This window comes from Pongo pygmaeus, chromosome X (assembly GCF_028885625.2).
Source record: "Pongo pygmaeus isolate AG05252 chromosome X, NHGRI_mPonPyg2-v2.0_pri, whole genome shotgun sequence".
In the NCBI taxonomy this organism is placed as follows: domain Eukaryota; kingdom Metazoa; phylum Chordata; class Mammalia; order Primates; family Hominidae; genus Pongo; species Pongo pygmaeus.
The window spans coordinates 75,011,506-75,038,090 of record NC_072396.2 but is presented as its reverse complement, the minus strand read 5'-3'; the positions used below and the strand labels follow the sequence as shown (position 1 = coordinate 75,038,090).

Sequence of the window (26,585 nt, the reverse complement as noted above, 5' to 3'; positions counted from 1 at the left end):
GTGAATGAGACGAAGGAAGAAGAGTCCATCTGCTCCTTGTGGACAAACTGCTTAGTGAGAGAAGGCTTGCTCCCATATTTTTGGAATTTCATGAATTTCTGTCTCTCAAATGAAGCATACAGTACTGTCAAGAGGACAAATAATTTAACCTGGGTCTCCAAGAGTGGGTCCTCTGAGCCATTAACATTCCCAGCCCACTCTCCTTTGTAGAATTATAGACCGAGCTGCAATAAGTCTCAGAGACATCCCAGTCTCTCATTTTACAAAGGGAGGAATCAGGACCCAGGAAAGAGAAGGAACTCACCAGAGATACAGCAGGTACTCAATAAACATTTTGTTGCAAGAATGAAGGACCGATGATTCATATGCTCAAGAGGTGAGGGGCACAGCCTGTGAAATGGGACCAAGCTATTCTTTATCTCAAGTGCTTCGTGTAAACTCCACACCCTGAACTCAGTAGCACCATTTGAGGAGGCACATTTTAAAAGTACACATGTCTGGACATAACCACAGAGATTTTAATTTAATTAGCCTCAGAGGTAAAGCCCAGACATTGGTGTATGTGTATATATATATATTCTCAAGGTGATTTTAATGAACAGCCAAGGTTGAAAACCACTGCTCTAAACCAATGGTTCTTGAGTTTGATTGCACACTAAAACCCCCTACAGCAGGTTTAAAATTTGAGTGTGTGTGCACACACACACATCAATGTTTTGTTCAAAGTGTGCCCGGTGATTCTAAAATACAGTTAAGGTTGAAAACCAAAACCAATATCTGTTACTTGACAGAGGGTAATTGAAAAGAAATAAATCATAGTTTATCTACCTAGTAAGTTCCATAAGGATAAATATTTTGGCCTGTCTTGTTCACTCCTGTATCTCCACCACCTAAAACAGTGCAAATGGTTTCTTGGTTTTCACTTCCCACTTGCCACTGTGGGAAGGTCAGTTTTAATATCTCTGAGTCTATTTTTTTCATTTCTCAAATAGAAGTAATAACTCACAGGGCTGTCATGGGAATCACATGAGATAACAAATGTAAAAGAGCTTCATAAATTAGAAAGAAAGGCAAAAATGCTAGTTAATTTCACAGAGAAAATTCAATTTCCTGTTTTTTCTCCCTGTGCCCCTCCCCCAGACATTTTAATTCTTTTTTTAATCTCACTAGATATGTTCCTGCTGAATCTCTTGCAATCCACTAGAAAGCCCTCCATCAGATCCTATCCCAACTCAGTGCATTGAACAAAATCTCCTCCCTGATAGTGGTAAAAACACATTTCTTTTCTGATCCTTGCTTTCAGTAAAATCTATTCCCCATTGACTGTGATGGAGAACATGGACGGGCATTCAAATTGTGGATGCTCAATTTACTCCATAACTCTAAATTGTTTACTCTTCTCTGAGCCTGTTTCCTTATCAAGAAAATTGAGATAATAATGGTAACTATTTCATGCAATCATTGTGAGGATAAAATGAGTTAATGATGTATATATTGTCAGGCACACAGAAAGCTCTTAAAGATAACAATAAAAACATGGGTTTCTGTCCAAAGGTTTTTTAAATTAGAAAAGGAGGGTCATCTCAAGTATAAAAGTAAGATGAGGGTGATCTAGCTGTGACATCTGTCACTTTCTGCTATCTGGAGTTTATTTGGCTGGCCAAATAGAAGTGCAAAAACATAACCCGGGAGGCGGAGCTTGCAGTGAGCTGAGATCGCGCCACTGCACTCCAGCACTCCAGCCTGGGTGACAGAGCGAGACTCCGTCTCAAAAAAAAAAAAGAAGTGCAAAAACATGCCACTCCCTCTCTCTGTTAGTCACTCAGAAAATATGTATTGAGCACTTACTGCATACCAGGGCAGTGGGGGAAAACAGACAGGAATAAAATACAACTCTTGAGGAGTCTGGTGGGAAACCTAAGCTCTTAAGACAAAGGCATCAGCCCAGACACCACTGTCAATTTGGCACTGGTATATCCTATTACAGGCAAATTATCTAGGAGTCAATAACCACCTCTTGGGTGTTACGAGGTTCACAGTGTTGGTAATGGCAAAAATTACCAAAAAAGCTAAGGGTAGGCATTAACTAATATAGCAGATTTATTAGATAATATGCAGAGCTTTAAAGAAACACAAAAACTCATCTCTTACTAGGCCAGTTAATCATTCAACAAACATTCACAGTGTGCCTACTTCCAAACTAGATTTTGAAGAAAGAGGAATGAGTCAGCCACTATCCTTGCCCTAAAAGATGATAATACATAACATTTGGGGAGGTGGGGGGTGATTTTTTGTTTACAAAGCCTTTTCCCATACAGGCTTTCATTTGATCCTCCTGACAAACAGAAAACAGAGGCTCAACACCAAAAATTACTCCATTAGCAAATACTGGAATTGGGCTTACATTGGGCAAAATTAGCAAAGTAAGCCAAGTTCATGATCAGGGCTCTTTCTACTCTCAAAGGCCCATCACTAGCCTACAACCACCTAATGTAACTCTGATTTCCCTTGAGCTAGAAGGAACTCTTTATATTCATCTAAATGTATTGGGATCAGAAGGCCTCAACAGTTCTACTCTGTTTCCAAATCCTCACAACCTTTAAGATGGGCTTTAATTCTCCTAGGAAGAGACCTCTAACTTCTAGCTTCCAGTTTATCTTAGGCCAAGGGATGGCCAGGGTGTTCTTTCAAGTTCTAAAGAAGAGGGTCATATTACTTTCAAGAGGTGGTAAAAGAAGGAAATAAACATGAATTCAAAAATGGTCAATACATACTGGCAGTCTCTGCCTCCTACCCGTAGGGTAGGCTACCTGGAGGAACATAGTGAAAAAAGCATAGCAGGAACATAGTGAAGGGAGTCAGAGAGGGCCGTAAACAGGAAGGAATGCCTGAATAGAAATCTGGAGGAATAAATAAGAGTTTTCCGGAAGACACGAGAGGAAAAGGCTATGAAAACCTTCCCTGCTTCGGTACTCTGTGCTTTTCACATTGGACCCTATGTGAAAGGGTCTGTAGCGAGGTCTGCAGCAAAGGTGTCTTCTTCCATACTGTCTCCCCAGCTAAATGCTAAGACTGAAGAGCAAAAGGTAAGTCTTTTCACTTTGGTATCACCAATACCTGGCAAAAAGCCTGGCAAAGTTATAGTACAATGAGTGGGGTAGGAATTACCCCTCAGAGTCAGCTCTAAATCACCAGATTAAAGATAAACTGCTTTCCTTTATTAAAGAACAGGAAAATTAAAGGGCAGAAATATCTCAGCTACACCAAAACTCACCATTTCAAAGCACATTTAAACAGAACACAGAAAAGTTGTAAAGCCATAGTGAAGTGTTAAATGATTTCCATGTTTTCCCATCTAGAACCCAGAAGCAATGAGCCACCACAATTAACCAGTAACTCTGGCTGTTCATTGTGGAAAGCAGACATTTAGCCTGGATCCCCAGACAGGAGCAGCACAGCCACGTCAAACAACAGCCTGCAGCCCGGGCATCTGGAGGGTGGATGTTTCATCACCATAGAGAGTAGCTCTGCCAGCAGCGACGCAGGAGAGGTGGAGCTGGCAGCAGATGGGGTGAGTTAAAGCCAGTGGGGATTTAGAGGGGCTGTCCTATAAATTATCCAAGAACAGGGTATATCACTGACATATTTCTGTATACCTGGTGCCTGGTGGCACCTGGCACTACAGGACCACTTATACTGTTGTGCAAGTTGTATTCCTACAAGGGTACCCTGCAAAGGGTTCTCAAGTTGGAGACACAATCCAGCCAAGCCCAATGCCTTGTCTGACTGCACATGGAGGAAGAAGTACCTTTATTTAGTTACTATGCACAGAAAGGGTGACTTTTTAAAATTGGTCCACCCAGAGGATACTCCATATTTTAATAATTATTAGCAGAAAAGGGGACTTTTTCTAATTGCTGTTCCCAGAGGATGTGCCTGTCTAAAGATTCCACCAAAAAGAGTGGCTTCTCCTAATTAATCCACCCAGGGAAAGCACCCTTTGCCATCCCTCTACCTGGAGGGGACACCTGCTTGCCAAATTTCTACCAGCTCCCTCTGGCATCTTACGAGAGTGAAATAAATATTTAATAGGACAAAGAGATCCTTCTCCTTCACTAGCTCTTCCCCTTCCCTCATGACCCCACACCCCATGTGCATTAGGTAGTCTGGAAGCTACAGGCACAAAATATAAAACCTCTGTGCAAGCCAATAACATTTGTTTCCTAAATCTGCCATTTTCATTAACTCAGAATTATGGGAAAAAAGATTTCATTGGGCTATTTCGCAACAGGGAGTAAACTTATGTAACTCTTTATTCCAAGAGGTAATACAGGCTGGAAATTGGAATACAGGGAGACTTTGCTATCCAAAATCCTCAAGAAATGAGTTCTCTTAATGGGTAAGTTTCCTGGGAGCTGGAATGTTCCCCACTTTTCAGTATTTAATCTTTTCTTCAATTTTCAGCATTTCAAGTGGAACTCTTCCTGAACACACCCTTCTCAGCCTTCTTAAACAGATTCCTCTGAAGATGCTGAAGCCTCTTTTTCTTTTTTTTTTTAAAACAGTCAAGTTCTCGCCATGTTGCCCAGGCTTGAACTCCTGAGCTCAAAGGATCCTCCCACCTCAGGCTCCCAAGTAGCTGGGACTACAGGCCCGTGCCACCTCTCCCAGCTACAGCCTATTCTGGATGCCTTATTTATCATCCTCGATGTACAGTATTGCTTGGGAGGCAAACTATAGGGGTTACCTTTAGCATCTCCCCTCTCTGATCACACTATGGAGGGATGCCAAAAATGCCCCCCACAGTTCTCCCTTTCCCTTTGTCCCCTTGCCCTAGTATTTCCTAGGGGGGTTGCTGACAGGGTCACATAAGTGGATGTCTCAGGACCCCAAAATAGCCACAAGAGAGGTTCTGCACTGGAAATCCAAACACACAGCCACCTACCCAGAGATCCCTTTGCCCCAGTCCTCTTCCTTTCTCTGGGTGAGTGTTGGCCTAGATCCACATTCTAAAACTATTTCTGTTGGGATCATGAAGGGAAAAAAGATAAATACTCTTTCTTCTGCATCGCATTTGTTGAAGTATAAATGGGATTAAAAATACTCAATACATTTATACATTCTACTGCGCAACTGGGATGAAGAACCCCTGTCATAGATGGTTAAAGCTGGGAGAGACCACTCCAAAGTTTCCCAACTTATTTGAACACACAATCCTTTACAAATTATATTTGTGGATACAAATACAAAATACAAATGTGGATAACACATTTCACTCTTATGCCGTATTATTAACACAATAATCTACCTGCATGAAAGAGTGTGCCACATCAGAGAACACGGGGAAAGCACAGAGTCTGATCTAGACGTTGATTTGGAGGAAACCATTCCAACTTCTATTTTGGAATTTCTCGCACAGCCTATTTCAGAACACTAAATATTCCAACTGGAAGTTTCTTTCCTCTTGCCTATACTCCAGTGAACTTGTGCATAGTGGAGTCGTTATATTCTGTTGCAAAGAAAAATAAGTTGAGATTGACCTGGTGTAGGGATCCAACCCAGTAACATCATGGGTGATATTAAGTGGCGGTGACGTAAGAAAACAAAAATGCTATTCTTGTTTAAAATGTTAGTGGGTTTTGATGACGTGTTATAACCAAAATATGTAAAATAAAAGATGTTTTACTCTACCTCATCATATATTTATCCTTTTTATTAATAAAATAAAATGGTTTCATGTTTCTAATTTCCTATGTTCTCTCTCTCTCTCTTTTTTTTTTTTTTTTCCAGAGACGGAGTTTTGCTCGTCACCGAGGCTGGAGTGCAATGGCACAATCTCAGCTCACTGCAACCTCCATCTCCCGGGTTCAAGCGATTCTCCTGCTTCAGCCTCCTGAGTAGCTGGGATTACAGGCATGCGCCACCACACCCGGCTAATTTTTTGTATTATTAGTAGAGACGGAGTTTCACCATGTTTGGCCAGGCTGGTCTCAAACTCCTGACCTCAGGTGATCCACCAGCCTCGGCCTCCCAAAGTGCTGGGATTACAGGCATGAGCCACCGCGCCCAACCCCTATGTTCTCTTATAATGTTAAAAAATATATTGGCCGGGAACGGTGGCTCACGCCTGCAATCCCAGCACTTTGGGAGGCCAAGGTGGGCGGATCACGAGGTCAGGAGTTCAAGACCAGCCTGACCAACATGGTGAAACCCCATCTCTACTAAAAATACAAAAATTAGCTGGGCATGGTGGCGGGTGCCCGTAATCCCAGCTACTTAGGAAGGCTGAGGCAGGAGAATCACTTGAACCTGGGAGGCAGAGGTTGCAGTGGGTCGAGATCGCACCACTGCCCTCTAGCTGGGTGACAGAGCAAGACTCAGTCTCAAAAAAAACAAAAACAAAATATATATGTAATCTAACCTCGCATTATTACTGCTTACAATTAATTCATCTGCAAGACCATTTTTTTGGTCACTTACTTTAATCTAAGTCTGCATCATCATAGTTCATGCTCATTATCCACAAGTATAATTTGTAAAGGATTGCGTGTTCAAATAAGTCAGGAAACTGGGTCTCTCCCAGCTTTAACATCTGTAACAGGAGTTCTTCACCTAAGCTGCACGGTAGAATCACATGGGAACTTTTAAATAGTACTGTTTCCTGGGCCTCATCCCCCAGAAATTCTGGATTTATTGGTATGGGGTGGAGCCACAGCATTAGTACTTTTTTTTTTTTTTTTAACATTTAGGGTAAATTTTACCAACATGTTGTACTGATTACAGAGGACTTTGTTTTAAGCATCACTATATCTTGCTCAATAATATCTATTGGTCTACCTAATGATTTTGTATAATTATTAAGAATTTAGCAAAACATTAACAATTAAAAAAACTCTCTAGGTGCTTTGGATTGGCAGTCAGAGTCTATATGAGTCTATGGCTGTAATTAAAAAATGAAAAATGCAATCAGACATGTAGTGTGAAGGATTCTACCCAGGGAGATGGCTGGATTGCCTGGTGGCCAGGGCATCTTGTAGACACTGCTGAGGTGTGCCTATGTCCTTGAGGCTGCCTGGCTGTGAGCTCAGGATTTCCTTGCTTCATATCCATGCTGGTGAGAGTTAGGCATGCTAGGCCCTCAGGCAAACTGCCCAGTACTTTACTGAAACACGCTTAGGCCCCATAAGTTCTGGAGAAGGTGTTTCTTAACCCATAAACCAGGCTGGTTCTGTAAAACTGGTGAGCTCAACCAGGAGCCATGCAGACATCCCAAGGGGAAGAAAACAGAGAGCCAGCGAGACACTTGGACAAGAGCTCTGCCCAAAGGCAGGGGACGCTGCCTGGCTGTGCGGCTTGCATCCATCCTCTGCTGCTTCATTAAAGCCCCTCCTTGGCATCCCAGCCTGGCAGGTTCTGTGGTCAGCCAGCACCACATAGTCTCTGTGACAATAAACATCTCATAGCTGCCTTGACTCTTGGTGGTGCCTCAGCTTCAGTTCCAAAGAATGTTTTCCCCCTTGGTTGGCGAGGCAGTGAACAGATGTCAGTGGGGGAGAATGAAGGAAGGAGTCAGCGGAAAGGAAAATCCTCGGGTTGGGAAAGATGAGCTGACAGCCTCAAAGGCTAGATGCGGCTCCTCCGTGGGCACACAAACATTCTTTACATATTCTGGAAAAGGGAAGAATGGCTACAATTCGTAGCTGTCTAGGAACATTCTTATTATAACTTCATCTTGACAGTATCCCCATCCAGGGATTTCAGCAAGCTTCGTGGAATTTCACCTTCTTAGTATTTAGTGATGGTGTGCATGGTTGCAGCATAGGCACCAGGCATTTCATTAATACATACATTATTTTGGATCCTCACAACAACCCTGTGAACTGGGTAGTGTTTAACCCCATTTTACAGATGAGGAACTGTGGCTCAGAGACACTAGAGTCAGCTAGTAGGTGCTGGGCAAGTGGGACTTCACCTGGAAGCTGACGATTCCAAATCCAAAGATCCATTTCCTCAACATGTCATCCACTGTCTTTTCTATTTACTAAAAGTAATAGATGTTGATTGGGGAAATTTTGACAAATACAGAATGGTAGAAGGAAAATAATACCACTCATCCCCATAGTCCCATCACCCCGAGATAATCATTGTCAGCATTTTGGCATAGGCTTCTCCAGTTTCTTCCTATGTGTATGTGTCTGTGTGGGTGCTCTATTTTAGATGATATTGTATATAGTAAATTTTATCTTTGGTTTTTACTTAGCATTATTTTGTGCATTTCCATGTAGCCTTATGCTTCATTTAGAGCATAGCTTTTCATGGCTGTATATTAGTCTATCACATAGACCTAGGAAAATTTATATAACCACTCCCCTATTATTGAATATTTAAGTTTTTTTCCTTTTTCTGGCTAATGCAAATAACCAAAAAATGCAGTGGGGATTCCCTGCACATTTTCCCCCCCACAATATCTGATTATTTCTTTAGCATAAAATCCTGGAAATGGAATTACTGAGTCAAAGGAGACACTCAATGTATAACAAGGCCTGTCTTGCTGACAACTCCTGCAAGGGCAGATACCACCTCCTGCAAGGGCAGAGAACTGCCCTCCCCCTCAGCCCCCAAGGACCGAGGATGTTAACGTAAGGAGACTTCAATCACCTCCGGGCCTCCTAGTCTGGGGGAATAATTTGAGTTTGGTATTTTTCAGTTACTGGGGATCAGGCTATAAATTGTCAGGCAGCTAATTACACTGTTCTCGGAAGCAAATGATTCCAGTCAAAATGAAAACAGATGATAGATATTTTTTAAAAACTCATTTTCTGAGTCCATTTTCAAAAAAAAAAAATTCTGATTTTCCCCTTGATGAATTACAGACGATTCTGAAGAATCTATGCTATTCAGAAAGAAAAATAATAATAAAAGATATTGTCAAGCCTCAAATTTCCCCACTCACAGAAAAGCAGGGGCATAAATAATACATTTAGCTTTGGAGTGCAACTGGATACACACAGCCGGGGACACACAGCCGGGGACACACAGGCAGGTAGACTCTTGCTTTCTCTCTCTTTCTCACTGTGGCTCGGAGCCCCTCCTGCTCTGTCTAGCCTTTTTAGAGGGGCCCAGGGCCTGGCCCTGCAAAGCATGAAGGAGCCGAGGTTGCCTGGGTCTCATCTGCCCAAGGATAATGAAAACTTGAATGTAGATAAAGAAAATCCACAGTTAGTTAATATTACAACTTCATTTGAACCATGCAGTTTAACCTTCTCAAGACCCTCATATCCAACTCCCTGACGAACAAACAGGATGTGAGGAACTTCCCACCCCACCTCCACCCTGGGGGCTTATTCTGAGTCAGGAGGTGCCTTGCTCCCTCTCCTCCTGAATCACTGGCAGTGAATTCCTCCCCCACACCAGCTCTCTCACATATCCAGGGCTTTGCACAGGCTACTTCCTGAGCCAGGAATTCCCTCCCCCGCCTTCTTCAACCTTCAACGGCCAGCTCCAGATCATCCTTCAGAACTCAGACATCACATCTTCCTGGAAGCTTCGCTCAGCCTCTGTCCTGAGTCAGGTGTGCCTCCTCTGCCTTGCCCCGGTAGCCTAGACCTTATCTCCACAGCTCTATGGCTCACTGCTCTCCCCACTGGACTGTGGGCCTGCATCATAGTTCTACTCTATATCCGCAGAAACCAGCACAGGGCAGGGCCCAGAGTCAAGTACTCAATAAGTGTGCAATGGCTAGAAAGAAAGAAAGAAGGTATTCAATCTAACAGGTATTTATTAAGTGCCTATTAAGTGTCAAGCATTGTTTTGGGAGCTGGAGACACAACAGTAAACACAGATAAAGACTCCTACCCTCAAGGAGCTTATATCTTATTGAGGAGCTTACATTTTAGAAAGAGAGGGAGGGAGGAAGGGAATGGAAGGGAGGAAAGGAGGGAGGGAGGGAGGGAGGAAAGGAGGGAGGGAGGGAGGAAAGGAGGGAGGGAGGGAGGAAAGGAGGGAGGGAGGGAGGAAAGGAGGGAGGGAGGGAGGAAAGGAGGGAGGGAGGGAGGAAAGGAGGGAGGGAGGGAGGGAGGAAAGGAGGGAGGGAGGGAGGAAGGGAGGAAGGGCTGCCTAATTGCTCAAACCTCCCAAGTTAACTGACTGATACCTAGTGGTCTTGTGCATGACCTCATAAAAAGCACTTTACTGCAAACTACCTGTACACTTAATAAACATATCTCCTGTTTGTGGCATTATTAAAGTAGTCTTGACTGTTAAGATATTGCCATCCTGTGCCCTCTAACTTGAAAACTTCAAAGAGGGCTTATTTGAGTGAAATCATGGAATTCCACAGAGCAGGGAAGAGCTGATAGCTTGAACCAGGAAGGCCAGCGATTCCCAACTGAAAGTAGAGGACTCTAGAGGACCATAGAGTTATCACAAGAAGTCTGTAAGTTTGCAGATCCACCAAGCATTGTCTATGGACTGAATAAGCACTACTCTTCATATGCATGAAGATAACATTATAGTGTTTAAAACTGCAAATTCATTTAAAAGCATTGCTAAATTCACAATAACACTAACAGAATGACAGATTGGTTTTTATTTTTGTTTTTACCATAGGGAATTCTAAAAGTCCAAATTCCATCTTTGGACCCCAAACCGGACTGAGCAAAAGAATCTTCTGGTATGTGAACTAGGGTCCTGGTTCTGGTTATCAGCTCTCCTCCACCTAAATAAGACCTGATTTCCAGGTACCACATGCTGATGTGGTCGGGAATGAGATGGCACCTACCTCTGCAGCTTGGGAGCTCCTCGAAGGGAGACATTGGGTTTTATTCACCTCTGGGTCTTTAGCACCCAGCACAAAGGTCAGACAGGGTCCAGACGCAGTTGTGCCCACTTTTCGAGGCTAGAAAATAATGATCTAAGGAACAGATGATTTGAGGCCTTCAGAAAGAGAATAGAGCAGCAAAGCCAGTGAGCCTGTTAAGCTACTTGAGCACTGAAGGATAAGAAATCCATACCCTGTAAATGTGTATGCTAAATGCACTTTTGGTAATAATTTTACTTTCTTGTCCCCATTGGTTTTTAATAAAAGGTGCCTTCTGAAATGCCAACTAGCCTCTACTAGAATAACAGAAAATAGTCTGGATGCAGGTGTGTGGCAAATAGTGTCTACAACTGGATTGAAAGCTACAAGGGAGAAGAACAGGTATAAAAATGGCAGAGGGATCAGGAGGGATTGCAACAGTGTCAGGGTCACTGGCCAGCCACCCCTTCCCACGTGAAGATCCTTTTTCTGGAGCAATTTTCCATTCAAAGAAGACTATGTTTTGCTTTAACAAGAGAGCCTGTTGCCTCACACCTATTCTCTATATTCTCTATATGAGAAAGTTTGACCTTCCTTTCTTCTCTCCAGCTTAAGCTCACCCCCGGCCACAACTACAGAACCACAGGGTGCCCTCAGTTACTAAAGGTAACAGGAGTTATTTCTCATCCTGGACAAGTTCCAACTAGAGAAAATGCCAAGACAGTGACTCTCGAAGAACAACTGACTTTGAACTTAGCATCACTGCAGAGGGCAGAGCACTAGTCTGGTTGTCAGAAGGCATGGCTTCTAGGTGGAGGCCTCCTGTCACTGACCTGCTGTGTGACCCAGCCAGTACCACATTCCCAAATCAGCAGATTAAATACATGATTAGGCCACCAACAGCAGGGGTACAAAAGACAAAGAGGAAGGGAGAAAGAATCTAATAAGATATTTTAATTTCAACATCCATGTGAGCTTTGAGTCATTTAAAAAGAGTAACTTTTTTTTAAAGGTTTAGTATTGCTTTCACTTGGAATTACATATGGGGAGGCACTAAAATCTTTTCAGCACTCATGACTCCTGAAGGTCTTGATCTAGCTGGGTGCCTTTGGACAGGTACCTTCCCCTTTCTGGGTCCAGGATGTCAAGTGTTATGACACATATGGTGGTTAATGATTGAATTGTTGGTGCCACACCAGAGAGGTACAGGAACAGATGATGTAAATATACCACTCTCCTCCTAAAACCTAATCAATGTCATCAAGGTCAAGGTTGAGCCCAAGAGCCATAACTTGAATCTTCTCCTATTACTCTACTATTCCAACATCCTGACACTTTTATCACTTTAGCTATTCATGTGTCTAAAAAAAGAGAAGATTAAATGTCTTGTTTCTAAAGTGGAAGAAATTCTAGTGGACATTTTGGTATCCAAATTTCCAGGGAAGATGTTTTCAACACATGGAAATACCATGAAGCAGACCAGGAATTTCATAGTATTTAAAAAGAAAATGGAAAGCAGGGTGGGGTGGGAAGAGAAAAGAAAATGGGTTTCCTTCCCCCTCCATACTCTGTCAACCCTCTGTCCCAAGAGCCTCTGGGGATGAAACGTACCACAGAGACAAAGTAAGCCCTGGCTGAGTGCCTGTTCCAAGTCCCCAAATTCCTGCCACCCTCCCCACTCCATCTGACTCAAGAGGCCATCTCTTCTCTTCATTAGCAAGGACGGTCAGACTCAGGGTCCACAACACCTCATCTAATGGCAAACTCACTGTAGTCTGGAGGTGCTTTTTTCATTTTTTCATCTCCATATAGATTTACAACAGTCTATTCTCACACTGGAATTATGATTTAAACACAAATAAACCAGCTGTCCTTTCTGATTTGGAGCCAGAGTTGCCATAAAGTTGGAAAATCAAGAAGTAGGGATTTTATATAAAGATGAAGAGGGAGTTTCCACCATGGACCCAACTGGCTGTATTCAAGCCAAAATAATTGTAAGAAGCAACAGAACATCTTTCCCACAGCAAGTTCATGAGCTAGTGTAACATGATAGTTTTCCAGTGTTATTAAACATACCTAGAATTATCTAGCCCTTCAGTGACTTCCTTGATGGCAAAGAAGATATTATATCCCTAGGCGGATGGCCTGATTGCTTTTGTAATTATCATCTAAGCACCTACAAACATTATATAGATCTCCAAGGGAGGAGTTGGAAAGCTTAGATTGACTTAGCATATGGTGGCAGGCATGGAGCTATTTCCCAATGGCTTTGACTACACCATTTTTTAGATGAAGAACCTAGTGTACAGGCCACAGATGCCATAAAACAGGACACATTCAAAACCAGATGTGGGGAAAACCTCAACTTATAGGCAGGGCCATGCCTAGGGTGTGGCAACTGCCACAGATCCACAACCACAGGGGCCTTCGGCAGTCCTGTGGTCTACCCTCTCCTCCTTCCATCCCTATCCCCCACACCATACCAGTTACAAGAGCTTTTAGGGCAGTCTCAAAGGGGTTCAAGTTACCAAAGAACAGCCTTCAGTGGAGTGGGTGGGATGTTGCGAGGCAACTAGCCTAGCCCAGTCCACCCCTGTAACCTTGAAGATGGTGGGGGCATGACCCATGATTGTGATTGTGTAGAGAAGCACCTTCAACTTCTTCAGCATCCACTTTCTCCTCCTCTATCTCACTCCTCCTCTCTCTATCCTCCCCCTGCTGCTTCTCAGGGCCCCAGCCCAGCCTGCAGGCTATGGGCCAGTCTGACTTGCCACTATTCAGTCAGTGGCAGCCAAGTTGTCACTGCAGGGAGGCTATATGCTGCTGGCCTGTCAGCTGTCATTCACTCTGGCCATGTTGCCTTCCAACCTTCCTCCCACTTTCCCAGGTTTCTCCTGCCCCATGGTCAAAATAAATAGCTAGAGGAAGAATCTGAGGGAAATCCAGACAGAAGGAGGATATGCAGGGTAAAATGCTGACCCCCAGCAAAATGGTCAGCAAGGGAGTGGGAATCCCAAGAGAAAAATGCATAGGGAAGAAAAAAGGGCAAGACATGACAATGTTCATTTATTTACTTATTGACGGTCAAAATCTAATATTCGGCTTGCTAAACACCCTGTTGAAGCTTATGCCTGAGCAACAAGGGAGTGGCCAGATGGTGCACTGATTATGCTCCCCAACTCTCTTTGCATTTGGCACTTATGTTCAGACCATTGCTGAGAAGGCCTAATTTCAGTGCTACCCAATCACAGCTCCTGAAGAGAAAAGTGTGCCCTGAGAACTTCAAGGGGAGTCTAGGGTAGGGCATTAGACCAGAAAATGGAAAATCAGACCTTTTCACCAACTTCCAGAAGGTAACTGTGTTCCATTTATGCAGCAGTCCCTTGGGTGCCTCTGAGCCGTGGGACATGTACATTCTCAAAGGCAAGAGGCCACAACAGGAATGAGAGATGGCCACTCTTCCCACTCTTGAAAACTGCCAAGAAGCCAAACCAATGGTAATTTAACTTAACAATTGTTCCTCTCCATTGCAAGCTATCCATTGCATAAAGCCATCTCTTTCTAACCTAGCAGATCACCGGAGAGGGTTAGGTCCCAAAGGTGACTTGGTGAAGCCCTGCCTTCCCTCCCACGGAAAGGGCTCGCTAATTCAGTGGACAGGAAGGTAGAGTTGAAAAAAATGTCCTTAACTTACCCTACTGAACTCAGTAGGTGGCTCTCTGCAAACTGTGTAGGGATTTTGAAAACTACTCCTCAAGCTGACTTATCAAATTTCTCCTAGACTACTCCTGTAATCAGTGAGACCCCAGTAAAAAACTGAGCCCTGCCATGCAGAGGCTCTTGGTCCAACGTCTACATTCCATCTGGCAGTCATCTGTGGCTTCCACCTTTCTTTTCCAATAGGACTCAGTTCATTTATCTCCACCAGAGACCTCTGCCATCTACCTCAGAGGTCAGAGACCTTTATGAAGAGAGGTGCCAGGGCCTGACTCCAGTCCTTCCGGAAGGGGTGGGGATGGGGTGGGGTCTGCAATGAAGAGGGGCTGGCCCAGGCAATTCTTTCCCAAGTTAGCTGGAAGCTTGCACTCAGATCAGCCAGCAGTCATCTTCTGCCTCCATCGGGAACTTTCTGGCCACACTGCTCCTTCTCTCCCCAGCTTTCTGGAGGAACCGATTGGCCCTGGTACCTGGCATGCCCCAGCTGTAGTCAGCATTTCCAGCCTACTCAGTCCCCTTGCTTTCAGCAGAAGTCCCACACTCTCAGGGGCACTGCATTTCCACAGACAGAGGATTCCCCGTGTAAAGTGTTGGGATCCAAAACAGTAAAGGACAAGGGCTCGCGTAGCCCCCCTACCCTCTCACACGTCCCGCGTGCTCAGTGAGGGCACCACTGGGACCTGGTGTTTCTCAGGCATGGCTGATTCCTAAAGTGAATGCGCTTCAGGAAATTGATGATAGTTTCTTTAAATGATTCTCTCCAGCAAATAGCAGCCAGACCCTAGCGGTAGTGGGTAAGGGGTCAGCGAAGCCCCGGACATTCTCCCCTCCCCCCTCCCGGCCACTCCCCAGCACAGCGGCCCAAAACTTGCGGAGAGAAACAAGCGGGAGGGCGCTCAGACACTCCTGTGAGTGCGAGCCGCGTCCACGCTCCAGCGGGAAGTTGCACAGGTTTAAAGCTTGTAGGCACCACCGCCGGCTCCTGCCACCGCGTAGGTGGCGGTCGGCTCCGGCGCGCTTTCTGAAGTGGCCGAGCTCCTAGACAGGAGCAAAGAAGGCAGTGGCTCGGCCATTTAGCTCCCGACGCGGCGATGAGGACGGCGCCGAGGGCCTGGGGCTAGGTGGGCGGGTGGGGGAGTATCGCCCAAGCCGTCCTGAACCCAGCGGGTGCCCCCCCAAAACCCCAGGAGGCGGCCACCAACCCCAGGGTCGGGAGTCCCAAGGGCACGGGGCTACTCCGGACGGCGGGACCGGGTCCAAGAGCAGGAAGTTCCAGCGGTAGGGCGGCGGTGGGGCGGAGGCGAGGGTCGGGGAAATGGGATCCCCTCACTCCCAGAATGGAGGGGACGGGAGGGGCGGAGAGAGGCGGGGAGAGGGTGGGCACAGCGCTAAGCGCCGACCGGCGCCCCTAGAGGCGGGGTAGACGCCGGGCCGCGAGCCACCGGGACGCCGTTTTTACCTAGCTCTTTCTCGTCCTCCTCCGGGCCAAGCAGGCGGCAGGGAAGGCGGCGGCGGAGGCGCACGGTGCGCCGGTACAGGCTGTCTGTGCGGCGCCCCAGGGCCAGCAGGTGCCCCTCGAGGTCCTCGAGCAGAGCCAACGAGTGGCCACAGAGGTCGGCGAGCTGCCGGAGCAGGCTGAGCGCTGCCAGGTGGCTCACGTCGCGGAGCTCCGCCAGCTGCTGCGGCGGGTTGCGCGGGCACAGGCGCTGGGGTACCACCGTGCGCCTGTAGAACGGCATCCCGGCCGCGGGCGCGGGCGCGGGCGCAGGGGACCAGCCTGGCGGCGCGGCGGGCTCACCCCGAGCAGCGCCCCTGGCCCGAGCGCCCCTGAGCGGCGGCCCCAGCTCCGGGTGTAGCAGGCCCCTGGGCGCGGGCCGGAGAGCGTGCGGGCGCCAAAGAAGACGGGTGGGTAGGCGGGCTGACGGGTTCCTCGCCTAGAGCGCCGGCTCCCCCGGGGCTGCACACTCGCCGGAGCCACCAGTCCCTCTGACTCTGCTTCGCCGGGCTCCTCCTCCTCCTCCCCCTCCTCCTCTCTTTTCTCCTCCTCCTCCTCCTAGCTCTGCTACTTCGGGATCCCCCCACCCACCTTTTTTTTTTTCTTTTGCGGTCAGAGATTCGCAGATTAACGCTTGATCCGGGAGAGGGAGAAAGGGAAGTAGGAGTAAAAAGAGCGAGCTGGAGCGTGAAAGAAGGAATGTCTGCGTGAGGGGGGACGTAAGGTACGGTGTAGAATGTGTGCCCCGGTCCTCCTGAGAAGCTCCACTCCCAGTTCTGATGGTTAAAGTTATTTTCTGCTTTTTTTTTTTTTTAACTTAAACTTTTTCTTCATAATTACAAAAAAAAAAAAAAAAAATTCAAGCACACCCGCGCCCACACCAGCGGGTAACCAGCGAAGACCGACCGAATAGTTTGACTTCATTGATCTAGCTTTCTTTTCCCAAACGTACTGGGTGCCACGCACGGGCTAGAACTAGGCTGTGAATACAACCTTCTAGCACCCAGGAGCTTGGAAATAAGGACCAAAGAACCAAATATCTTATTCGACTGTTTAAGAAGACAATGTCTCCAGGGAGTCCCACAGTGCCTGGACATTGTAAAGCCATTGGAGTGGATGAATAGAAACAAACCCATTTTCTGGAACAATAGACTTAATTCAGATAGAGGGACGCCACTCCATAGTTTATGCAAAAAGAGAGCCCAGGGACGCCTCCTTCTGGTAGGGTCCGCCAGCTGGGATAGGCTCTATCCCTGGTCAGGCTGAGCCGCTGGGATGCTCTCCGAGGAGGGTTACAGGAGCCGAGATGTGCTTTCAGTGCGGGCAACCCTGTGGTCACGGCCTGATTTCTCTCCATTCCAGAAGGCAGAAAAGAGGGGGCACATTATTGTCCTTAGAAAACCAGAGTACGTCAGCATATGTCCTCGTGCACTTAGGACCTTTCCACTCAGAACGCTTATTTTCAACACACTGAGCTCCCATCTGACTCTCCTCTAACCCACTTCTTTGACTTTGGTGTGCTTCCGTTTCTTCCTTCTCTTCATTCTCTTCTCATTTTTCCTCTTACAAATGTTCACATCCTTATAATCCTTTATAATCTATTAGCAAAACACTTTTTTTTTTTTTAAGAGACAAGATCTACCACTGTCACCCTGGCTGGAGTGCAGTGGTGTGGTCACAGCTCACTGCAGCCTTGAATTCACTCTGGGCTCAGGGGATCCTCCGGTCTCAGCCTCCTGAGTAGCTAGGGCTATAGGCACATGCCACCACTCCTGCTAATTTAGTTTTTATTTTTTGAAGAGACGGAATCTCCCTGTGTTGCCCAGGCTGGCCTTAAACTCCTTGGCCCCAAGCAATCCTCCTGCCTCAGCCTCCCAAAGCACTGGGATTACAGGCATGAGCCACCACACCGGCCAGTAAAACACTTTGAACAGAATACCTGCATCTACATTAATGATTCTGAGCGTGGCCTGTTTTCATGCATTCCTTCAGATAATTAATTGTCCCTGAAGCAGTTCAAGAAGGTTCTACAACTAGTATATTTCAAAATTGCTAATAGATTCTAAATGTTCACACCACAGAAAAATGGTAAATATGTGAGGTAATGGATATGTTAACTAGCTTGATTTAATCATTCCACAATGTATTAATATATATACATCAAACCACATCGTGCCCCATAAATACATATAATTGTTTGTCAATTAAAAATGAAGTAAAAGCGTAATCCGATTTCCCTTTTCAGCATATAGTTGTTTCTTGTTTAGTAAATTAGAAAAGTTGGCTTCTGATTAAAATAAGAACCAACAAATGGGCAAAAGACTTGTACCCTTCCTGAAATGTAAAATCCAGTTGCAGAATAAAAACCCCAAATTCTCTATTTGGCAAACTCAAACCTGAGCCAAGAGAGCAACTGGCAGGAAGCAGGGACTTGGCTGGATTCTCCAGGGATACTTTTCCTTGACCTATGAGCTGTTTAGACTGATCTCTGCTCTGGAGAAGAAGAAATGAGGTATGAGCAGATTGAAGGAGACTGTGTGGTCAGACTGAGCACAGCAGGCCTGGACTGGGCCTGGTCGCTGAGCCTCCCTCACTACTCTGATTCCTTATGCTGATGAATCTTTCAGAGATCTATAATAACAAGCCCAATTCCAAGCAAACCAGCTTTGGCCCTACCCCCTTTCCCCCAGCCTAGTCTGCTCTCACTCCAGCCTCATCAATGAGATGGCCCTGGCTTTCGTCAAGGAAACATCAAGTATTTGCAATGGAGTAACTTCACAGCAGAGCCCCTCCTCCCTTGCCAGGACTAGAGTGGGTCTGCATGTATGATGGAAGAAGCCAAGGGAATATAAGTTGTCACCTTGATTCTTATCCAGTCTCTTCCCAACAGGAAAGGTGAGACCTCGAATAAGGGGCTGCCTTGGGTTCAAGAGGTGAGCAGAGATGCAGAAAGCCTCAGAGGAAGGAGCGTAGGGAGCCAGGCTCTGGTATGTGGAGGGAAAGTTAGAGTTCTTGAAATACCGTGCTCCAGCCAAGCTGGCTGGGCAGGAAAGCAGCTAGGGTAAAGTGTCCTCTCCTGTGCTCCCACATCACCCTCTAGCACAGTATCTGGCACAGTGTACTGGAGGGTGATACGAACATCCTTGTTTAATAATAATACTAATATTCCTTTGTAATAATATTGTCTCCCCCACATGATTGTTAGCTGCATGGCAGCAGGAACCACATCTGTCTTGTTCACTGCTGTATGCCCAGTGCCAAGCCCAGTGACGGGTACACAGTAGGTACTCTGAAAATGCCTGCTGAATGAATGAATAAATGGAGGATTATAGGCAGAGCAAGACATGAAGAGCCTTACTAAAGGATTTAACTCAGCCGAAAGGGCTATAGAGAGTTATTGTGGATTCTGGAGTAGAACATTGCCTGACACAAGGAAGGAAGTGCTTAAGAACTTTTCATGTGGAGGCCAAGGCTGCTACGCCCCACCTGCGCTCACATCTCCAGGACCAAGTAGCCAGAAAGTGCTCCGTGAATTCAACATTTGCTTTGGTTTGCCTATAAACCTTGGCATTTCACATTCAGAAGGAGAGAGAGAAAATGAAACTGCAAAGAAGAGAAGGGGAGGCCCTTGACAGCCAAGCCAGACCTGAAAGTGCTGGATGCTTCCCACGCACCCACCAACTCCCATGCTCCAGGCCTGCAGCAGTTCATCCTGACACCAGATTTTGGAGTTGCACTCTGAGCCTAAGCCTAAGCACCTGTGGAATCAGGTATGGATCCAACCTAGAAACAGAGAAGGAGTAGCCAGAGAGGCAGGAGGAAATGGGAGCGTTGACCACTCAAGACCAGTAAGGCCTCTGCTTTCCTTCCCATCTCCCAATCTGCCTTCCTAGCTGCTGCTAAGAACCTAGAATTTCAATAAAAATGAACTTGAAAGAATAAATAAGTGACACAGGATATGCCATTTCTCGTTCTTTGAGCTGGCAGTTTCCACAGCTGCAAAATGAAAATTTATGAGCAAACCTCATGCAACCTACCCAGCATCCCAGTACAGCCCTCAGTCTTATTTCAGGATGAGAAACAAGAAAACTACCTCCATGTTGCTACCTCTTAAATATGCCAGATAGTAGCAACTTGGTGGCTAAGAAGGGATGTTGGCTTTCTCTTTGATATTCCTCTACAGTCAATTGTTTTATTTAAGTTTTTTTTTTTCTGGTTTTAGGGACAACGTCTTGCTATGCTGCCCTGACTGAACTCGAACTACCCGGCCCAAGCAATCCTCCCAAGTAGCTGGAACTATAGGCTCGCACTGTGTTTTATCTAAGTTTTAAGAATATATATTTCACCCCACACCCTCTTGCCATGAGACTCAATAAAAATATATGTACAACCAGTAGGGGTATGAAAAGGCTGCTCGTTAATCCTAACTCTAACATTCTGTTATCTGGTTCTAAGTGTCTGTACCAAGAGAAATTAACAAGAATTGGCAAATACTAGATTGAATCGACTCTCTTTTTAAATGTCATTTACCCTTTTTGGTATAAATGCATGGCTCTGCGGTTAAGAATACAATTGAACTCTCTCTCCTCAGTTAGGCAGCCCAGGAGCCCAAAGAAATCGAACTGGCAGCTTTTCAGTCAGATAGAGCCTATAATTCAATTAACAATGCAGACAGTATCAAGGCTAATCAATGCTACACTCTGAAAAGAGAGAGATTTGTGGATTGAGTTTATCTTTACAATGATTATTAACAATTTATCAAAACAAATATAAAATTAGATAAATTATTAATGAAGCATGCAAAGTTAAAAAAAAAAAGAGTGGGCACACTGAGTGGATCAGTGCTACAAGATTTGAGAGGAAAGAGCATGCTTCTGCCCTAGAGGCAACAGAGGCTTCGCTGAGTGGGAGGGATGTAACCCCAGAGCTGGGCCTACAAGGGTGGACTGGAAACTTACATGGCCATCAATCATCTCCTAGGGCAGTAAGCGTGTGAGCCAAAGATGGCTCAAGGTCCTAAAATAAATTCCTTTCAGTCCAGTCTCAATGCTTCACACACATGGGGCAAACCCTTCAAGAATTCCATGAGGAAATAAACCTTTATTTCAAAAATAAACTTTGATGTTGTTTGAACTTTGACCCTGACTCTGAGCCCAGGCTGAGACTTCGAAAAAAGACTTGTGGCATTTTGAAGGAAACTATGGGAGATTTCAGCAGAATGTGAACAAATTCTTTTTCAGTCCCTCATCTTCATGTCCTATGTAGATCCTCCCTCACCACCAATCCCTCACCTGCCACCCAACTGTCATGTTTTACCCGCTTTGTCTTGTTAGGATGAGACTATAATTAGGAACATTCTAATGTTGTTGCGTTTAATAGGTAATTTTATCTTAACATGCTTACTTTACACAAGAAAAATCATATTAAGCCACTACCTGAGTATCCTACTCTTGACCTGACAACCACCATTCCTCCTCTGCAAACCTCTGTCTCCCCACAAAATCCCAAAGCAGTAAGTAAAAGTCCTTAATCCCCCCAGAATGGGCTATGTATGCCACGTAATGACATGTCTTCAGTGTGTTTGAGATTAAGGCTAGATTTAGGTAATAACCATGTCCATGTACAGCATTATATTGGGTGTTGTCTTAGTCCATTTGGGCTGCTATAACTAACTGCTATAATAAACTGAGTGGCTTATAGATAAAAGAAATTTATTTCTCACAGTTCTGGAAGCTGGGAACTCCAAGATAAGGTGACAGCAGATTCAATGTCTGTTGAGAGCCCACCTCCTGGTTCATAGATGTTGCCCTTCTTGCTGTGTCCTCACATGGTGGAAAAGGGCAAGGCAGCTCTCTGGGGCCTCTTTTATAAAGGCACTAATCCCATTCATGAGGGTCCCACCCTCATGATCTAATCACCTCCCAAAGGTTCCACCTCCCAATATCATCATATTGGGAACTAGGTTTCAACATGTGGATTTTGGATGGAACATAAACATTCAGACCATAGAAGAGGTTGTTATATAGATCAGGATTTTGTGATTAATTATGGAGAAATACTGAATCTGAATAACTAATGTGTCAGTTTTATCAAGCACCCAAATATGGTTAGATACATGATCAGTCTTCCCTCTCTATAGGAAGCTAGGCAGCAAAACATAGTGATAACAGCCAAACAGGCTTTGGAGATCCACTGATGTGACTTCAAATCTCCAGCTCCATTGCTGGCTGTGTGTCTTGGACAGGTTACTTATACTCTTGGTGCCTCAGTTTCCTCATCCATAAAATGGACGTGGCCAATATTCAATTATTGTGTGTGAGTGTGGCTGTACTGATTGTCTATAGGTGACCATCCTGCTTGGCTAAGGCCTATGCCATACATTAAATATTATGAATATCACTCCTAAAAATGGGGATAACAGTGGTACTTACCTTATAGGATTATTCTCAGGATTACATGAGATAATGTTCATAAAGTGCTTAGCACTGTGCTTGGCACGTAGGAGGTACTCAATAAATGTTAGCTCCTATTATTAGCAGTATAGATAGTAGTTTCCTATTTTTAAAAAAGGAAGGGACTTTTTTTCTCCCTTCTCCTTCCTGGGTCAACATAGCTTCAAGTCCTTACTTCAGAGTTTCTGAAGAATTTATTAAAATCAGGAATAGTCTAGATTTTGTCTCTTGCCAAATTACCTTTTAATTTGTCATAGGCTTTCTGACATTCAGGTTGTCTCAACTTCTTTATCAAGCCTTTCTCAGCCAAATTAATAAGATTTATTAGGTTAAACTGCATTACAAATTTGTGGCAATAACAAGTGCTGGTCCTCATTTGCTTCTTTATGTCTGGGTTGCCCCACTTCCCAATCATCTTAGCTATATCTTAAATAAGTAGGATTCTATTGGTTACTCTCTAGCCCAGAATCATCACCTTGGACAATCTAAATGGATGTTTGCTCAACTCCTTAGTAAGCCCAGTTTCTGGAGTTACCCAGAGAACAGTCACTAAATATCTCAGATGAGTTTACATATTCACATTAAAAATGACTATCTCAGGGAGGAGCCAAGATGGCTGAATAGGAACAGCTCTGGTCTACAGCTCCCAGCGTGAACGACACAGAAGACGGGTGATTTCTGCATTTCCAACTGAGGTACTGGGTTCGTCTCACTGGGGTGTGCCAGACAGTGGGTGCAGGACAGTGGGTGCAGTGCACCGTGCGTGAGCCGAAGCAGGGGGAGGCATTGCCTCACCCAGGAAGTGCAAGGGGTCAGGGAATTCCCTTTCCTAGTCAAAGAAAGGGGTGACAGATGGCACCTGGAAAATTGGGTCACTCCCACCCTAATACTGCACTTTCCCAATGGGCTTAAAAAACGGCACACCAGGAGATTATATCCCGCACTTGGTTCAGAGGGTCCTACGCCCACGGAGTCTCGACCATTGCTAGCACAGCAGTCTGAGATCAAACTGCAAGGCAGCAGCGAGGCTGGGGGAGGGGCTTCTGCCATTGCCGAGACTTGATTAGGTAAACAAAGCTGCCGGGAAGCTCGAACTGGGTGGAGCCCAGCTCAAGGAGGCCTGCCTGTCTCTGTAGGCTCCACCTCTGGGGGCAGGGCACAGACAAAAAGACAGCAGTAACCTCTACAGACTTAAATGTCCCTGTCTGACAGCTTTGAAGAGAGTAGTGGTTCTCCCAGCACGAAGCTTGAGATCTGAGAACAGGCAGACTGCCTCCTCAAGTGGGTCCCTGACCCCCAAGTAGCCTAACTGGGAGGCACCCCACCCCCTGTAGAGGCGGACTGACACCTCATATGGCCAGGTACTCCTCTGAGACAAAACTTCCAGTGGAATGATCAGGCAGCAGCATTTGCGGTTCACCAATATCCGCTGTTCTGCAGCCACTGCTGCTGATACCCAGGCAAACAGGGTCTGGAGTGGACCTCTAGCAAACTCCAAAAGACCTGCAGCTGAGGGTCCTGACTGTTAGAAGGAAAACTAACAAACAGGAAGGACATCCACACCAAAAACCCATCTGTATGTCACCATCATCAAAGACCAAAGGTAGATAAAACCAAAAAGATGGGGGAAAAACAGAGCAGAAAAACTGGAAACTCTAAAAATCAGAGTGCCTCTCCTCCTCCAAAGGAATGCAGCTCCTCACCAGCAATGGAACAAAGCTGGATGGAGAATGACTTTGACGACTTGAGAGAAGAAGGCTTCAGACGATCAAACTACTCCGAGCTATGGGAGGAAGTTTGAACCAATGGCAAAGAAGTTAAAAACTTTGAAAAAAAATTAGATGAATGGCTAACTAGAATAACCAATGCAGAGAAGTCCTTAAAGGACCTGATGGAGCTGAAAACCAAGGCATGAGAACTACGTGACGAATGCAGAAGCCTCAGGAGCCGATGCGATCAACTGGAAGAAAGGGTATCAGTGATGGAAGACGAAATGAATGAAATGAAGCAAGAAGAGAAGTTTAGAGAAAAAAGAATAAAAAGAAACCAACAAAGCCTCCAAGAAATATGGGACTATGTGAAAAGACCAAATCTACATCTGATTGGTGTACCTGAAAGTGACAGGGAGAATGGAACCAAGTTGGAAAACACTCTGCAGGATATTATCCAGGAGAACTTCCCCAATCTAGCAAGGCAGGCCAACATGCAAATTCAGGAAATACAGAAAATGCCACAAAGATACTCCTTGAGAAGAGCAACTCCAAGACACATAATTGTCAGATTCACCAAAGTTGAAAGGAAGGAAAAAATGTTAAGGGCAGCCAGAGAGAAAGGTCGGGTTACCCACAAAGGGAAGCCCATCAGGCTAACAGCTGATCTTTTGGCAGAAACTCTACAAGCCAGAAGAGAGTGGGGGCCAATATTCAACATTCTTAAGGAAAAGAATTTTCAACCCAGAATTTCATATCCAGCCAAACTAAGCTTCATAAGCAAAGGAGAAATAAAGTACTTTACAGGCAAGCAAATGCTGAGAGATTTTGTCACCACCAGGCCTGCCCTAAAAGAGCTCCTGAACGAAGCACTAAACATGGAAAGGAACAACTGGTACCAGCCACTGCAAAAACATGCCAAACTGTAAAGACCATTGAGGCTAGGAAGAAACCGCATCAACTAACGAGCAAAATAGCCAGCTGACATCATAATGACAGGATCAAATTCACACATAACGATATTAACTTTGAATATAAATGGGCTAAATGCTCCAATTAAAAGGCACAGACTGGCAAATTGGATAAAGAGTCAAGACCCATCAGTGTGCTGTACTCAGGAAACCCATCTCACCTGCAGAGACACACATAGGCTCAAAATAAAGGGATGGAGGAAGACCTACCAAGCAAATGGAAAACAAAAAAAGGCAGGGGTTGCAATCCTAGTCTCTGATAAAACAGACTTTAAACCAACAAAGATCAAAAGAGACAAAGAAGGCCATTACATAATGGTAAAGGGATCAATTCAACAAGAAGAGCTAACTATCCTAAATATATATGCACCCAATACAGGAACACCCAGATTCATAAAGCAACTCCTGAGTGACCTACAAAGAGACTTAGACTCCCACACAATAATAATGAGAGACTTTAACACCCCACTGTCAACATTAGACAGATCAATGAGACAGAAAGTTAACAAGGATATCCAGGAATTGAACTCAGCTCTGCACCAAGCAGACCTAATAGACATCTACAGAACTCTCCACCCCAAATCAACAGAATATACATTCTTTTCAGCACCACACTACACTTATTCCAAAATTGACCACATATTTGGAAGTAAAGCACTCCTCAACAAATGTAAAAGGATAGAAATTATAACAAACTGTCTCTCAGACCACAGTGCAATCAAACTGGACCTCAGGATTAAGAAACTCACTCAAAACCGCTCAACTACATGGAAACTGAACAACCTGCTCCTGAGTGACTACTGGGTACATAACGAAATGAAGGCAGAAATAAAGATGTTCTTTGAAATCAATGAGAACAAAGACACAACATACCAGAATCTCTGGGACACATTCAAAGCAGTGTGTGGAGGGAAATTTATAGCACTAAATACCCACAGGAGAAAGCAGGAAAGATCTAAAATTGACACCCTAACATCACAATTAAAGAACTAGAGAAGCAAGAGCAAACACATTCAAAAGCTAGTAGAAGGCAAGAAACAACTAAGATCAGAGCAGAACTGAAGGAAATAGAGAGACAAAAAACTCTTCAAAAAATTAATGAATCCAGGAGCTGGTTTTTTGAAACGATCAACAAAATTGATAGACCGCTAGCAAGATTAATAAAGAAGAAAAGAGAGAAGAATCAAATAGACGCAATAAAAAATGACAAAGGGGATATCACCACCGATCCCACAGAAATACAAACTACCATCAGAGAATACTATAAACACCTCTATGCAAATAAACTAGAAAATCTAGAAGAAATGGATAAATTCCTCGACACATACATCCTCCCAAGACTAAACCAGGAAGAAGTTGAATCTCTGAATAGACCAATAACAGGCTCTGAAATTGAGGCAATAATTAATAGCTTACCAACCAAAAAAAGTCCAGGATGAGATG

At 45.0% G+C, this 26,585-nt stretch overlaps 1 protein-coding gene across 1 annotated transcript in view; it reads right to left on the bottom strand.

Annotated features, from left to right (window-relative positions):
- Positions 1 to 16,266, bottom strand: part of NHSL2 (NHS like 2) — a 242,756-nt gene extending 226,490 nt beyond the window's left edge. The window contains exon 1 of the mRNA XM_063660747.1: positions 15,975 to 16,266. Within this exon, the coding sequence (XP_063516817.1) occupies positions 15,975 to 16,254 (280 nt within the window). The 5' untranslated portion in view covers positions 16,255 to 16,266. The remainder of the gene's footprint in view (positions 1 to 15,974) is intronic.
- Positions 16,267 to 26,585: the final 10,319 nt, after the last annotated feature.